Source organism: Erithacus rubecula (genome assembly GCF_903797595.1).
Source record: "Erithacus rubecula genome assembly, chromosome: 1".
NCBI classification, from domain to species: domain Eukaryota; kingdom Metazoa; phylum Chordata; class Aves; order Passeriformes; family Muscicapidae; genus Erithacus; species Erithacus rubecula.
The window spans coordinates 41,658,957-41,676,546 of NC_136658.1; the positions used below are offsets into that span (position 1 = coordinate 41,658,957).

The 17,590-nt window shown below is 41.3% G+C and overlaps 1 protein-coding gene across 2 annotated transcripts in view; it reads left to right on the forward strand.

Annotated features, from left to right (window-relative positions):
- The window catches only part of ZC3H12C (zinc finger CCCH-type containing 12C), a 38,592-nt gene extending 22,169 nt beyond the window's left edge, over positions 1 to 16,423 (forward strand). For both annotated transcript variants that reach the window (XM_079301401.1, XM_079301400.1), the window contains exons 3-6: positions 9,976 to 10,115; positions 12,831 to 13,065; positions 13,924 to 14,030; positions 14,754 to 16,423. In XM_079301401.1, coding sequence (XP_079157527.1) covers positions 9,976 to 10,115; positions 12,831 to 13,065; positions 13,924 to 14,030; positions 14,754 to 16,150 — 1,879 coding nt within the window. In that variant the 3' untranslated portion in view covers positions 16,151 to 16,423. The remainder of the gene's footprint in view (positions 1 to 9,975; positions 10,116 to 12,830; positions 13,066 to 13,923; positions 14,031 to 14,753) is intronic.
- Positions 16,424 to 17,590: the final 1,167 nt, after the last annotated feature.

Consider the following 17,590-nt stretch of genomic DNA (forward strand, 5'->3'; position numbering starts at 1 on the left):
GCTTGGTGTTCATCAGGACCCCAGTGTCCTTCACTTCAGAGTTGCTTTCCAGCCTGTACTGATGGTTAGCATTAGACCTCCACAGCTGCAGCATTGCCATTTTCCCTGCTTGAATTTGCTGAGGTACCTGTTGGCCAGTTGCTCTACCCTGACCAGGGTCCCTCTGATGGAGAGCACACCCAGCTGGTGTTCTCCTCCCAGCTGAGCACCCTCTGCAAGCTTGCTGAGGGGGGCTCTGTTCTGTTATGTAGGTCATTATGAAGATGTTAAGCAATGCATTCCCCTGTGTCAGTCCCTGGAGTACACAGATACTGATTGACCTTCACTGGACTTTATGACACGAATCACCTTTGAATGCAGCAGTTCAGACAGATTTCAGTCATTCCCTGCCCTCTAATCTTGCCTCTACTTCCCTAGTTTGTCAGTGAGGCTGTCATAAGAAAAGGCTGTTACAAGAACAAAGCTGTCAGAAGCTTTGTTAAAGCCACAATAAACGGTGTGTCCACTGCTTTCCTCATCCACTGAGTAAGTTATCTCACCTTAAAATGCTGTGAGGCTGCTCAAGCATATTTCTTCTTCATAAATTCTTGCTGACTGTTCCCAGTCACATTCATCCAATCTACATACAGGAAGGGTTTGCAGGATAATTTGCTCCATCACCTTTGCAGGGATCAGATGAGGCTGACCAGCTTTGCAGGTCCCTGAATTATCCTTCTTGCCCCCCTTTAAAATGGAAGGGATAATTGCCCTTTTCTAGACATCAGGAACATCCCCAATCACGACAACCTTTTAAAAATTGTCTAGAGAGGTCTTACAATGTCATTAGGCAGGTCCTTTAAGCACCCATCAGGGCCCAGCAGCTGCCAATATCCCGTTCCATTGTTCCTAAAAGTCAGCTAAGGGAAACTCTTGTCCTGTTCCCTTTGCCCAACTTCCTGCATGTTGCTGTGGGGCCAGAGCTTGACATGGCTGATCCTTGAGAAATCTACTGTCTCTCCTGTGCACTCTTTCTCTGCATGGGTTTCTCCTCAATAGGTCAAAATCTGCTTTCCTGAATTCTGATCTCAGAGTCCTGCTTTTGCCTTGCTCTTTCTTCACAGGATCTGCCTCTCATGGTCACTGCAGCAAAGGCTGCCCCTGACCTTCCCATCTCAGACTCAGTCTGAATTTTGTTTCTAAGTATGAGGCCCACCTGGTGCACTTGTTAGGTACTCAGCCACCCATGTTAATAAGTTACTGCAAAAGCACTTAAGAAACTTCCCGGAGTGCTGATGCCTTGCCTTGTGTTGGTCAGAACAAATGCATCTTTCCCAACTGGTTGGTCCAGTGCATCCCACCTTTTTCTATAAATCAGTCCTTGGTTAGGAAAGCCAGTCCCATGTTTGTAAAAGATGAGTCTCAGCTGCTGATGCCAGTTGAGCAACCAGTTGTTTGCCCACAGGATCTGTCCTTTCCTCTTCGAGAAAATAGGTACTAGTAACTGAGCACTTTGAGTACTGGAAAGATTTCTGCTTTTACATTCAGGAAAGGAGTTCACTTGCAATTCAATCTTCTTCAGATTTCTATATGTAAATGTTCAGGGTCCTGTTATGGGGAGCTATAAATTGTCACCGTTTTGTCTTTCCTCTTTGCTCTTCCAAGCTGTGGTAAATGAATTCACTCTGGAATTGCTAAAGGGAAATGGGCTTGTGCCCTAAGCAAGGCAGTGGATAGTCTTTTGAGAGGTGTTCTTGGGAGCTTTCTCACACATTATCACAGGGATGGTTAAACTGTGATCTATATTTTTACTCCCATGTTATTGTAATGCACATACTTGATAATGCCATTTACTCTTATCTATCTTATTCTAGATCAGATCTACTGATTTTCATGTAAAGGATTTATTTGATGAGAGGAAAAGTTTTATGGAGAAGATTGAGGTGACTGATGTCTAATAATACAAGTAGGATGAGATGGCTGTCCTCTTCTGGAAGGATCAAACACTGTGCTAGTCTGTGTCTCCATTCTATGACTAATTAAGGATGTAGTTTCACAAAACATACAGTGAGTGACACAGAGTGATTTACTTTTAGGCTTGCCTCTGTCCCACTGCCAGGGATGCTTTCCTATCTGTACCTCATCTAGTGACTGGGTGGCTGCAAAATGAGTGATTCACCTTCCTAATTCAGAGAGCAGGGGGAATCAGAAAGGATTATTTTTCCATTAGACATGTAAACATAACCTGATGTTTTTGTCATTGGGAGAACAACTCAAAGGAGGAAGGATATGTCTGATTCTGTGACTGGTTGTTCATATTTGTGGAACTGGTTGCATCTAATGAACTGATGGATTCATTAATTCCTTTAAAGCAGCACAGAAAAAGGCTTGGGTCAGAACAACTTACTCTGGCAAGCCAGAGCCAGCATGTATGCCAGTCTAGTCTGGTAACTACTCCTGTTACAGACAAGCTGTTTTAGCAAACTGCAGATTCAGAAAAACCCAACACTCAATTTTTCAGCATTTTGGTAACACTTGGAAAGCTTTCCTTAAAGTTTCATATGACATTGCTTGTCATTTGTGCCTTAAATTGTAAATGAGTCATCAAATGCAACTTGTGTATATCAAGTTTAAAGCTCCAATATGGTCTAAATAATACAAATTGGCTGAAGTTTTAAAAACAAAGAAAAAAACCCTCTTTCAACTGAATAGCAGAAAGGAGGCTTTTGCAAGCTATGACTTAACTGCTATTTAGCTTCAATAGAATACTTCTAATCTGGTCTTGTTTTGTTACTCTACCTTTCCTGGTGTTGACTTAATCTTTTTCCAGAAGAGGAAAGATGCCCACAATTTAAACCTTAAACATCAAGTTTTTTTGTTAGAATTCTCTTATAGATTAGACTGGTTTTTCAGTGTATATAAATTTAAAAACAGAACTGAACAGCAAATTAGATAATCCCCTAGAGCTATTGTGGACCTTAATATGTCCTTCCCAAACATGAAGTGGGGCTAAACTAAATGGTAGAACCTAGAATTCAGTTGTGCCATACCTGAGCAGTGACCTGTGTCAGTTTTCCAGAGAACTATGTAGTACTAACTGCTTCATAAGGTGAGTTGGGTGTTTTGCATGTAGGTGATAATATTGAAAAGCAAAATCTTCATTTAGAGCTTTGGTCCATGTGAGTGAGAGAGGCATTTGTGCTCCATAGAAGTGCACTCAGGATGTTATTTAGTGTAAGCTGGTACTAGCCAGCTAACACATTCCAGTCACTAGTAGTTCTGCATCTCTCCCTGGGAAGTAAGATTTTAGCTGCACTCAATTCTCCTTTTACATAATTGCATAAGCAGAAGAAGGTGATCTCTATCCATCTACCAACAGCATTTTGTCAGCTCTTTATCATCACTGTCACCCCTTCATCTGTCTGTTCTCCAGGGAGTTCTTGGACCTGCTCTGTCATGCATCCCCACTTCCTCAGCTGAGCCTCCCTAGTTTGGGATCAAGGGAGGAAGATCCTGTTGCTCCATGAGGCAACTGAGGCAAGGTTTTAAGGTTCTTTTTTGACCCTTTAAAACTTTACTGCTAAGATTGAGAACAAAGGAGTTCCTTCTGAAAAGATAAATATATGGCAGCATATTTGCACAGTCCTTTGCCTTTGCTTGTCCTTTTCAGGGATAAGGTTGGATGTTGAAAATGACCTAAAATTGGTTATTGCTGTGATACTTTTCTTTGCTGGAATTGAAGTAAGGGTTTTGTCACCAAGAAATAAAGAATGAAGTTGTTAGTTACAAAAACAGTGAGACCATTTTATTAATTTGCTTCTGCTACGTACTAGTTATCCCTGGGTACCCTGGGAGCCTTCAGACTTTCTGTGCTAAGTATGAAAAGAATGTTTCAAATATACATAAAATTTTATGGTAAAAACTTACTGGCAAAAAAGGAGTCTGCTGTGCCTACAGAGAGTGCAACATGAAGACAACAATGATGTACAATTATTTGATTATTTTACTTGCTTTATTATTAGTTTTGGACAACAACTTTAAGAAGTTTGTGGGCAAAGGAATCAAAGTATTTTGATCATGTGCTGTTTTGGTTTGGAGGTTGAAATCAATTGGTCTTGTTTTGGGCAGTTTCAGATTCTTCTGAAAACCTCACCCTTGGCATTCCCAGGCCATGGAGGTGATGCCTTTCAGATTCCCTTTCTGGAAAACCTTGGCCTGTGTATTTAAATGGTCCTTGATTGTACATCATTGTACAAGGGAAAACACAGCATGAGATAAATAGTGTACTAGTTTTTGTTTGAGAAGAGGAAGATGTCAATTTGGGAAGTTGTTTTTTAGTTTAATACATTCCCACTTTTAAGATGGGTATTTTACAATTTTCTTCCAGCTGTCATGCCCAGCCATCCCGTCAGCTGTGGATGCTGTAGGTGCTTGTTGGCACCAGAAACATACACCAGGCCTGACAGTCATGGCCAGAGCCCCCACACCATTCAGGAGTGGCATTCAGCTGGAAGCAGTGTCACTGGGCTGCCTAACCAGTGTTAGACATCTCTGTTCAGGAAACTGAGCCTTGGTCCCTTGTGTTAACTGAGGCACGTCATTTGGCTGTAGTGAAAGGTTCACTGTTATCCTGTCTACACAGAAGGTATCCACAGCTGCACATTGTGTCAGCCAAAGGATGGCTCAGTTGTCTTATCTGTGCCATATGGGGTTTTCATGTGACAATTTAATTGCTCATTTATTGTAACAAACTAACAGTGTAGCTGCGTTAGCTTCTCCTCAGATTGTGTTGCTCAATTTGGTAGACATCATTGTGTCCTGGTACCTTGATTCAGACATTCATCTTTCAGTAGCATTATCTGTCTATTTTTAGTTTATTTTGAGAAGTCACTTTAAGGAATAGATAAAAATACGGGTTTTTACCAGCAAGTAACAATCACATGGATAGGAGCTTGTCACTGGCAGCTTTGAGTATAGCTTCTCTTGCCTGTTTTGCCCTTGAGTGCTGAGAGTGTGGCTGGTGCTTGGACAGGAACCCACATGCAGTTCCTGCTGCACTTGCAGAGTGCTCCTGCATTGGAAGCCCTACAGGCAAAAGGTGTCTTGAGATATGTGGCAGCTTCCAAGGCTTTTTTCTTTAAAACATTTCGAAGCATTGAAGTAATTTGGGCTAATGGAAGAAAAACCAGCATTTAGCACCTGTTCTCTCTGCTTAATGTCAGCACCAAAATATAGATATATAGAGTGAACAAAAGCAGGACTGATAGAAGGCTCAGGGTAATGAGAAATGGTTTGGGACAAATTGTCTTTGTGATTATGGAATTAGAGCTTTAAAAAAAAAGTATTTAAAAAGGGGTGAGGTAGTTACAAGGTTGCCAGGGTAATGAGTGACTGATATGATACAGGATGGAAGCTCTTCCCTGTCTGTGCTATGGACTGAACACTCTTTCTTACATGATATGATAGAAGAAACTACTTTGTTAACTCTGTCATAACTCATAATGGGCAGATACCTGTTTTAGTTTTGTTCTTGCTTTTACTCAGATTGCTCTTACATGATGTGTGGATGTGTCCAGATTTCAGTTGCATAAAAACCTGTATGCAACAGACATTATTGTAGACCTCACCATCATTGTGTGTGTTTTCTGTAGCTTTCAGAATCTGAGTGTTGGTTTGGATATTGTGTAGAGCACAGTAGAAGTCTTGCAAGTATTCTAGTCTTTTAAGCATGTGTACCACAAGTCTTTCCAAGACTTGTCACTGGGAAATCCAAATTTGGGATCTAGGAAGGTAACAGAGAAAATGAGAAGTGTTCTCATCAGAAGTTTTACACTTTTTACCAATTCTCCTAGCTTAAAAAAATGATTGATTTTTTTTTTTTTTTTCTCAGGAAACATGCTACTTTATTTTATTCATTTAAAAAATAAAACTACAACTATCAACAGGCCAAATATAAAAGTGGTGGTAAAAAGAATCATTTATACATTATATGAAAAAGAAATAGGTACTTCTGAAGGCATATACTTTATCTGGCAACTGAGAGTGGTAGATCAAATATAGTCAGCAAACAGAACCAAAATACTGTTAACCAGTACCTCACCCAGAGCTACAGCTGTCAACCTGACTGGTCTGAGCTTTCTCATATTCCTTGTAATTGGAAGGAGATTTTAAAAAGGAAGTTTCTTGACAAAGAACTACAAACATTTCTCATCTTTTTCACAACTAAGAAGGAAGAGAAGTCAGAAGCAGTAGCATGGTTTCAATCTTTTCACCTTATGATGTATCATAAAGCTGATGAAGCACAGAGATCACAAAATGAAGAGCATCAAATCTCCATAAAAACAAAACAAAATAACAAATTTTAATTGCACATCTCTCACACACTTTCTCACCAATGATTTAAATTCCTTGGAATTTGTATCTCCTCAGATCCAAGCTTAGGCATCTGTCTGAAAAGGAGTGGAAAAAATAATGAAGATTTATACAAGTTATAAATTCACTTGCTCAGCAGTGCAGAATAGCTGGTATGCATTGTAATGCATTTCCCCACTTCTGTTTCATACAGTTTAAGTATATTTAAAATTTCTATTCTGGATGAAAGAATTTTAATAGTCTGTACTAGGCAATAGTAAACTAAGGAGCTGAACTGCCTGGTCCTCCCTCTGCCTTTAAAAGCATGGCCTGAACTACAACCTAATGGAAAGCAATAGGCAAAAATGCCCATTTTTCTCAGGACTCCAGGATTTTTTTCTGGAAATTATTTTTCAGATTTGAAGAAAGAAACATAGTGCTGCTGAAATGTAGCCTAACATACCACTTTTTCACTGTCAGGAGTGAAAAGTGGGTTTATTCACTTGAAACCATGGAGATTGTATAGAGTAATCACAGTAAAGTGATTCCACTGGAACTTAATAACTGGAACAAGATCTTCCTGACTGTTTTAAAATGGATTACAATATGTTTATGGTTGCACCCAGCCTGCTGATAGCATGAGCAGTAGCCTGTCATCTCAGGCTGTGCAAAGGAGGCCTTATGGCTGCCCCCTGGGCACTGAATGTGCACCAAGAGTCCTGATCTTGTGTTGTTGAGGGAAGATGGAGTTAGACCATGGATGAAATGCAGTTGGCCATTTTTGCTGTGCATTGTGTGTGTGCACTTTAAGTGTGTCACATCTGTGTGTGGTTTGGTTTCCCATTCCTGGTAAGTTTTGAAATGCACAGAGATACTACTCTTGCAGCCAAACAAGCACAAGAATAGTTGTATAGTATGAAACAATTCCTGTATAGTATGAAAAAAATACTGATCTGTGTTTAATTATTACAATGTTATTATGATGTAATGCTATATTGTATGATATGATCATAGAAAACAGGGAATGCATAACTGCAGAGGCCTGTAACTATAGCTGAAAAGGATATTGAGTTCATGACAGTGTTCCTAGTGTACCCCTAAAGGCACAGAAGATGGGCTTAAACTATCCTTTGAGTACCCCAGGCCAGCTAAAATCTACAAGCTTTGATGATTATGGCTGGCAACAATTGCAATATCAGAGTGTATGCTTATGTTTGCAGGTACTGTCTCCATTTCATTATAAGAGGAAATGGGACACTTCCTCACTTAAATCCTGGTAATGGTAGTGGGTTCTTCTTTTTCTTTTTCCTTTCCTTTTTTTTTGCCTTTTGTTTGGGATCTGTGACCTTCAACACAGCCTTTGCTGAGAATGATGCTTTGTAAGAGGTGTTAGCCATGACTCATTCTCTCTTGACACAGGTGCAAGTATATGCCACCTCCTTCACAGGTTTCTGAAATCAGAACATTTTTGCAAAAGTTTTCCCACATTTTTTTCAGTATTTTGTCTATTGAACAATTACTCAAGCTCCCACAGTGTCCAGAAGGACACAGCAGTGTTGTGTTTTAAAAAAGTGGAAAAAAGTAAGAGGGAAAAAGTTTTTAAATAACTTTCTGGTGTTTAATTTACCCCAAAACATGCAAGGAAAAGGGACTTTTAAAATTCCTGTGACTATCATGGTATTGTCCTCTTCAGTAATCACAGATAAAGAATAGTCTTTTACCCTTCTGGAAAGCAGATTGTGGCATACCTGCTATACATAACAAGCCAGCCAAGTGAAAGGTGGTGGCTTGTTTCCATGCCCCTGTGTTTCTTCTGCTACACAGAGCTGCAGGGTTGGCAGAGACCTTGCAGAAGTTACTTGTCTCCTGTGCATGGAGAACCTGGACAGGCCTCAGAGGAGCTGTCTAACTTGTTCTGTAAGGGGTCCAATGAGGAGATCCCAAAATCCATGGTCAGACTGTCCCACAGATCAGGGAGAAAGCTTTTAGTAACATAGTGCTTAACTGTTCCTTACTCTAGTTAAGGACTTTTCTGTCCTTATCCAGTGGGACTATAGTGGGTTGGCTGTGGCTCACCTCCTCCCAGCAGAATGGGAGAGAAAACAGGAAGAGCAGAAGCAAGAAAACCATGGCTCAAAATAATGATAGGGAAATCACACATCAAGTAATTTTTTTTGTCAGGCAGACTCAGCTTGGGGGAAGTCAGTGTCATTTATAGTCAGTTAATATAAATATTTAATTCCAAATCAGGTACTGGGAAACAAAAAAGACAAACCTTAAAATATTTAGGAGACTGTCTCCCCTTTTCCAGGCTCGCTTCAGTCCAAACACGTGTCCTCCTCACTACCTCATCACAGTGTCATTCCTATACCTTGTCACAGCTGCAGGTGGCAGTCAGTCCTTTCAGAGCAGCTGTGAGCAGTGCAGGGGACTGGGGTCAGAATGTCATCATCTTTCTCTGCTACTCCTTCCTTTTTGCACTTTTCCTGTTCTTTAGTGTGCTAGTGCCTCTGGGGGTGTACCTGCTGCTCATGAAGCAGCTCCTCATGCTCATGCTGTGGTGTTCCCTCATTCCTGTCTCCTCCACTGTGGAGCTGGCTAGAGCTGGGTGTGCCCATCATGAGGCAATACCAAATTCTTCTCACAGCAACCACCCTGCAGCTCCCTGCTCCCAGAACCTTTTTATGGACACCCATTGGTTGATTGCTGTCTTCCATTTCAGTTACTTCCTGCATGGAAGATTGGTTTGTTCTTCCACAAGCTGGTTTTTTTTTTTTTCCCCAGATCAGCTAAATGTGCTTCCTTCAGCCTTTCCCCATAGGTCTCTTTTCACTTTCTTTTGGATTCTTTCCATTTCATCTATGTCTTTTATAATGTCATTCCTGAAACTAGATGTAGAAGTAGGGCAAGGACTTGTCTGCTTTTAGAAAATGACATAATTGCGTCTCTTGCTTTACCCCAGACAGTTATTACACAACAGACACATATTTTGTTTTGCTTGTGTCTGATCACAATTAATTGTCTCTTCCCAGCTTTTTAAATGCATGTTAATTTCTCCTAAAGTACATACTAAGCACATTCTTAGTTTAGCCATGTTGATTTTGGACAGTCTCCCCAGTTTGCCTAATTTGTCCTGTTGAGTGCCTGCCATCCCCTTGGGCTTGGAGGCCTTCTCCTCTCTCTTTCCCTGTTCACATAGGACCTTGTGGAGCTGCTCAGCAGCTGGCTCTGCTGTCCCTTCCCTTGCTGGGATGCACACCTGTGTTTATCTGTTACCATTTCCTAGACACAGTGCACTCTTACATTGGTATTTTGGGCCTCCTGCTTTCCCTCATCAGGTCTTTGAGCTGCCTATTATAACCCATATTTTGGTTGGGTTATGAGGATTTTTAAAAGCCCCTACTTATATTTTTCTTTGCTTGTCAAATCTGTGTATGGGTGATAAATATGTTTGGCAGATTTAGTAGCCTGCTCCCACACCATTTTGGAAATGATGGCTGTGCTTGGGCAAGGCTCAGACAGACTCCTAGTTTCCTTTAGAAACCATGGAGCAAGTAAAGAGCATGGCTATGGCATCTGCATTTTACTGAGCTACATTTATGGTCACAGAAAAAGTCATCTAATAAAGAATTTTAATGTTTGTTTCAGCCACGGGAACAAAGAAGTATTTTCTTGTCGAGGAATCAAATTGGCAGTAGATTGGTTTTTGGAAAGAGGCCACAAGGATGTTACTGTGTTTGTGCCAGCATGGAGGAAAGAACAGTCGAGGCCAGATGCTCTTATAACAGGTAAGCTCCATTTTTGCTTGTTTGTTCAGTGCTTTGCCCAGCAGGAGTGCAACTGCTCAGATGAACAAACCTTTAGCAATGAAAGGCTGTAACAGAAAGTATCTTTGGTGTAGGAATTTCCTTGTGATCTATAGGCAGGAAAAAGACAAAACAATGCCCTCTCCAAGTCTTCCTGTTCTGTTCTGCTCATCTGCTCAAGTTTCCATAACGTTGCTACTTACTTCTTGAATAATGTCATTGCCTTTTTAAAAATCTGCTATGTCTGTGCAGCATTAGTAGCAAATAGGTTTGAAGTTAGTAATTTGCTGGGTATTATTTCTTGTGGTGAGCAGATTCTGCCTGGCTGGCCTGTCACTGTCCATGCTTTGGGTTATGGGAATTATCTGGACAGAAAGGGAATGGTTCCCCTTTTTGTCATTACTATTAGCACATAGGCAACTTTTGAAAATTTACTTTTGAATGTGTTTATCTAGGGAAAAAAAAAAAGTGGTGTAGAACTATTTATTCCTTCAGCAAACTAACAGGTTCTTTGTGAAGGCTGGAGAAACATCCTCCAACTGCCCTAAAGTTGAAACAGAAAGGAATTGGGGGTAAAAAAACCCTAGAACTTGGAGAGGAGGAAAAGTGGGGCAAGGGGTTCAACACAGCTACCATTAAAGGAGGGGAAGCTTTAGAGACTAATAGCTGTAGCTTCTAAAAGAATACAGAAACATGTTTTGGTTGCCATGTGCATTTTCAAATATCTGGAAAGATCCTCTCAACACTTCATTCCATTTGCTTGATTGCTACTAGAATATAGCGTGTTAACACAAGGAAACATTTGGAAAGCTGCTGTTACCCTGTTGGCACTGGCAGTGTGGAGCCTTTCTCTTGAAGCTGTACTAGTGTTTGGGGTACGAGAAGAGCATTGGCTAAGTGATAAAAATTTGGCCACTTAGAATTAAATTGTGACATCTGCTTGAAGTGTGTGTAGTAGGGCTGGATGCCCCAAAAGGTGTTTCAAGAAAGCAGCAGGGCTAGAATTGACCTAGCAATGGTCAATTGTCTAGCAATGAGAAATCAGTTTTCTATGTGTCATCATGGACCATGAAAATGGGAGGAAGATCAGAGCAGGTTATTTTATCTTCTGTAAAAATATTGCATCTTCTGTTTTGTTCTAAAGATGCAGGAAGCCTGTGTGCTACCAGGCATGTAAAATAATTGGTGCTGACACTTGCAGAGATACACATCTGAAATACACTGCCAGCTGGAGCTTTGAAAAAGCCCTAGATGACTAACCTGGGGATGGTTCTAAACTGTCAGCATTCGTGAGAAACCTCTTGGACTAAACAGCAGCCATGTCTTTCTTACAAGTACCCCCCAGTCATCACATAGCAGATTTTTTTTTTTTTCTTTCATAGCAGGAAAAAAAATCACCTTCCATCTCACTCATCATTTAGTACATTGGGGGGTTGAATACAAAAAGGTTTATTTCATAAAAAAGGCAAATAAATGCATATATCAAATATATTTCTTATATGTAATATTAATGCTGTATTTCTCCCTATTGGAATCTTTTTTTTTCCCCCAGATGGAACATGTTCCCTGTCAAGTTTCTTATACTACAAAACAGTTGAGTTATTTGAGATCTTAACCATTACTAATAGCCATGACTCATATTCACTGTGCAAGCATCTTCTGCTGTTTTAGATGTTGCCTAGTTTTTTTGTGCATTTTTCTTTCATAGCTTGTCTGCTCCAAGGAAGGTGATAGGTAGGAGAATCAACGTAAGGGATGGGTGCCCCAGTACTAGGTACAACCTCCTTCATAGCCTGAGGTCTGTCTTTCAAAGCTCAGTGAGATCTCCAGGTTCTACACAGGAAAAGGGAAAATAAAGTACTTTTGGGATACGTGAGGGACAGATTGTGTAGAACAAGGAGGCATCAATAAAATGCTAAATATGCTTATTTGGAATGATTGAAGAGAAATGTGTTTGGCTTTGATAAGAACTTATGTATAAGTGTGTAAACCATGTTCAAGGAAAGGCACAATCTAAACTATTACTAGTGTTAACAAAAAAAGCAAACCAAAACAAACCACCACCATTTTTGCTGTTGATTACAAAATGACATCAGATATCTTTCTGGGGAATGTTGTTAATATTTGTTGAGAACCTGGGTGCTTGTACAGAATGTGGATTTTTCTAGTCTTTGTGTATACCCCTTCTGTTGATGGACAGAGACTTTCATAAGACAGTCCTATTAATGTGAGCTACTGGAATTCTTTCAAAAGATGTTTCTTGCTGGGTTCTACAAAGAGATGAAAAAAGTCTGTCTTTACCAAGGAGCTCAGTTAAGGGAAAATTGTGGTTGTACTTGGGTGTATTCAGAGATGTTTAAAGTGACCCCTTCAGTTGGAGGAGTTTTGCACAGGCATTTTGATAAAATGACTTTTGAGCCACAGGAACATGAACAAGGTCTTCTGTGTTAATCTTAGAGAAATGGTGTGGAGCAGGAGGTTTAAATTTGTTTTTAGGGTTTTTTGAAAGTATTGCCATCTGACTGCAAACTATAAGTTCAGATATCACATGTGGGACATCTTCTGCTGCACTATAACCATCTGAGACATTTTTAGTCCTAAATGCTTGGATTTTCTTCCTCAAGCCTAATATCTTTAGTGATTAAACAAACTTTCTTCCTTTCTTTCTTTCTTGTTTTTGCTTCTTATTGATTGTAGATCAAGAAATCTTACGCAAGCTAGAAAAGGAGAAGATTCTTGTGTTCACGCCGTCCCGGCGCGTGCAGGGGAGAAGGGTGGTGTGCTACGATGACCGATTCATAGTGAAGCTGGCCTTCGAGTCAGATGGCATCATTGTCTCCAATGACAACTACAGGGATCTAGCTAATGAAAAGCCTGAGTGGAAGAAGTTCATAGATGAACGCTTGTTGATGTATTCTTTTGTTAATGACAAGTAAGTCATTCTGTCTTCATGTGTGCCACTAAAATAACTGAGGAAAGGACAGTTTGAAGATTTGTACGAATTTTTTATCTTATACCCAAATCGTTAGGTACGTGTAGGAAAACAGGAGGAATAGTAAATCACAAATTTGGTCTTTTGATTAAAAGTACTTGCAACTGGTTTTGTAGCAACATTTTTATGTCTTCTTCCTCTTTGGTGTATGCTAGTGAATATTTGATGTATGCTATGTTGATATACTGGGCCAACATTTCTGTATGCCTGTGGTTAGACTCCTAAGTCCTAGAGTCACAGAAAAACCCAAGTTGGAATGAACTTTGGGGGTCTGTAGTTCAACTGTCTGATTAGATCCATCTATAGTAACCATACCCCACCCTACAGATCAAGTTCAGTTTCTGCTGGTGGCTTCTTCTAATGGGAGGGACTCATTTCTTCCCCAAGCAGGCACTTGTGTTAAGGTGCCTGAAGCTGATGCAAGAATCCTGGGCCATCAACACAGTTTTGCAGATCTAGTAGTGGTGTTTTAAGAAATGGCTGCTTGCACTGCAGCCCTTACTTTTGATTTTGGGATGGGTTGTTTTCAGCCCTGCTTTGCCACAAAGCATCAGCTGAGCTGGGCCAAAGGTGATTGTAGCAGTCTAGAGGTGTCCACACAGTCTGTTCCTGTGACTTCCCTCTAAGGTAGTACCTGCAGCAGAAAGATGGCCTTCCAAAACTGCTCTCAAGGCTCCTGGATTTAAAATCAACAGGATGGCAGGTTATGGTATAGCATAGTCATGAGGTTATTGGTCACTGCATGAGAAGTATGAAAAGACTTGTTTGCTTCCATACTACTTTCTTGTTTCTTTATAGATTTATGCCTCCTGATGATCCTCTTGGCCGCCATGGTCCAAGTCTGGACAATTTTCTTAGGAAGAAGCCTATTGTGCCAGAACATAAGAAGCAACCATGTCCATATGGTAATTTGATTTAACCCATCCATTTTTTTATATTGGGACTGGGGACCAAGCTCCTGCTTTATTTTAACACTGCCAAAACTGTTTAAACTTCTTAACATTGGTTTTAATGTTGTTGTCTTTGCCTGAGATGGGTTAAAGTGCTGAGCTGATGGTGAAAACTGAAGCAATTTTTTTCATGTGCTACTTTTAAAGCATTTCTCTGTCCTACTTGAACTAAAGGAGCAACTTTATTAATCATTCATTGGATTAAATCCAAATCAATACCTAAATTCTGCAGGTTCCAGAAGCCCTTTTCTAATGTCATAAGATACTGAGGTTTTCTTCCAGAAAATTAATTGAGCTGTCTGAAGTTTAGCTACTGAGCATTCCCACAGGCATCTTGACTGAGATGAAACCTGCTGGCCTTACAGCTGTGGGAATTGACTATTAAGTTTATTGCCTGTGTACTGCCTTGGTCCGACACAGCAGGTGTGTACAGCTTCCCTGGCAGGGCCACGTCCAGCTCAAAACATGGCTGGTAATGTTGGCCTGCATTCCCAGAGCACCAGCTGCAGGACACTACCACTGCCTCTTTTTTCCCCACAAAACAGGGGAAGAGCTCTTAGAGCCTGTGTTGAACAAAACCAATCTTGGTTGTGAGATCTTTCAAATACAGTAAAACTTCAAATGAGGGGCATTTTGTTATTTGAAGCTTTTAAAATCTGACTATGTTTGTATTAATAGGAAAGAAATGTACCTATGGACACAAATGCAAATACTATCATCCAGAAAGAGGAAATCAGCCTCAGCGATCTGTAGCTGATGAACTTCGTGCCATGTCTAGAAGCACAGCTGCCAAAACCACGAGTGAAGGAGGACTGGTAAAAAGCAATAGTGTTCCCTGTAGCACTAAAAGTGACGGCACTTCAGAGCTGAAGCGTGCTGCTCCAAAGAGGCAATCAGATCCTAGTATAAGGACTCAAGTCTATCAAGACTTGGAGGAAAAGCTTCCCACCAAAAACAAATTGGAAACCAGGTCTGTACCTTCTTTAGTTAGTATACCAAGTTCCTCTGCTGGAAAACCCCAAAGTACTGCACCTTTAACCAACGGCCTTCCATCCGGAGTTCACTTCCCACCTCAGGATCAAAGACCACAGGGACAGTATCCTACAGTGCTGATGGCAACCAAAAATCACGGAGCACCAATGCCTTATGACCAGTATCCCAAATGTGAGTCTCCGGTGGATGTGGGCTATTACTCCATGCTGAGCGCCTATTCCAATCTCAGCATATCTGGGCCGCGTAGTCCCGAGAGGCGCTTCTCCTTGGACACGGATTACCGGATCAGCTCCGTAGCCTCCGACTGCAGCAGCGAGGGCAGCGTCAGCTGCGGCAGCAGCGATTCCTACGTGGGCTACAGCGACCGCTCCTACATGAGCTCGCCTGACCCGCAGCTGGAGGAGAACTTGAAGTGCCAGCACATGCACCCGCACGGCCGCCTTAACGCTCAGCCCTTCCTGCAGAGCTACCACGAGCCCCTCGCCCGGGTGCAGAGCTACAGCCACGAAGAACCAAAGCACCACCACAAATCTCCCGTTCCCTACATGGCTGTGCACCTGCAGCACCCGGCAGTCGGCGCTCGCTCCAGCTGCCCCAACGACTACTCGGCGTCTCAGAGCTCGCCTCACTCGAAGGCGCTGCACCTCGGGAGAGCGCTGGTGTCCACCCGGATCGACAGCATCTCGGACTCGCGCCTGTACGAGAGCTCCCCGCTGAGACACAGGAAGCCTTACTCCGGCCAGGAAGGGCTGGGAGGCTGGGATCGGCAGGGCTACGGGATGGATGCCTACGGCTACCGCCAGACCTACTCCCTGCCCAGCAACCCCACCCAGCCGTGCTACGAGCAGTTCGCCTTCCAGAGCCTTCCCGAGCAGCAGGACCAGCCCTGGCGCATTCCTTACTGTGGGATCCCGCAAGACCCCCCAAGGCTGCAAGACACCCGGGAGAAGGTTTACGTGAACCTCTGCAACATCTTCCCCCCCGACCTGGTGAGGATGGTGATGAAGAAGAACCCTCACGTGACGGACGCTCAGCAGCTCGCCGCCGCCATCCTGGTGGAGAAATCTCAGCTGGGTTATTGAGAGATGACGCATCTTCGTGGTGTCTGGTAGTTTTCAGCTCAGCGCTAGCGCTGAGGGAGGTTTGCTACAATAGCATTTGGGATCTCCTTCTCAGCAAGGAGGTTATATAGTAATCCGTTTATGTGAAATACTGTATCATGGAGTCTGTATGTATAGCCCCATGCATTGGAAATACCAGATAACTTTTGTGTTCTAGTTTGAAAATTTTTAAATGGCTATTTTCACATCTGGAGGATGTTCCAGTTTAAATTAATATATATATATATCTATATATAAGAAAAAATCTGTGGTCTCTGGTTATAATCTTTGGTGCATCAGGGGTTTATATGCAGCACTTTCTTATCATTGTTACATTTTGTTGGGATTTTTGGTTTCAATTTTTAACTTGCTGGATGCTTATCCTTGCGCTGTGAGATCTTAACCTGCAGAAAGAGGATTTTGCTACTTCTGGCAGGCAATTTTCAAGCCAGTTTTCAAGCCAAGTTTCTGAACTTTTTACACCACCCCGAGTATGTCTGATTATGTTTGTTTGTTTTTGTGAGCTTTTTTGTGCTGTAATCACCTGTTTGTAGAAAACAAAGATTTACTACAGCACTGACTTCATTTTTTGAAAAAAATAATTAAGTTACCAGTTAACAGTGAAATGGGTAACAATATATTGGTAATTTATAGTATGGCACTTTTTGTTGCTTTCCTTGTTTTGCTTAAATAGTTACATGTTTTTGTTGATGCAGTCAATTAGTAAGATCAGATGCAAACAGAGGAGGAAAAGAATTTTTTTTTTTTTTTTTTTTTTTACTTATTTATGGATACGTTAAAAGCCTTACTGCCTGTTTTTCAAAGGTACTGAGAATTTGCAGCTCCCTTGGACGCAAAGAGAAATTGCAAATGCTCAGAACCACCCCAAACCAGGCTGCCCTGTTTCAGTTCCCGTGCGTTTTTACCCAATTCTGTATTTCTGGTCAGTAGATGGGAACCTGAAATCATAGGGCCCTGTTTAGTTGTTTTATATGTTTTTTCCTTTGTATTGCTGCACAACTGTACTGGATAAAAGATGCTTTTCATAAAATATTTACCTGTTTTTAAATGAATTTAATTATCTCAATGCAAGTTTTGTATTTAAGATACTGTTTGATTTTTCTTGCTATTTATCAAGGCTGGCCTGAAAAGGTTTTGTGTGTTCAGGATATGCAACATTTATTAACTGCACTATGGTAATGATATTGTAGCTCAAAATAATAACTTAAACTTTTTTTTCTTGTTTGACTGGGGAGGAGGGAGTTGTGGGGAGAGAAGATACCATATGTGTTGCTGGAGTTAGTTTTCTGCTTTTTGCATTGCGTAGGCCTGATTCTTGCCACAAATAGTGTAGTTTTAGAAACAGACAAGCCAAGTCTGTTTTAGCATTAGTAAGGGATATTTCTGGTTTAAAGTCATGGG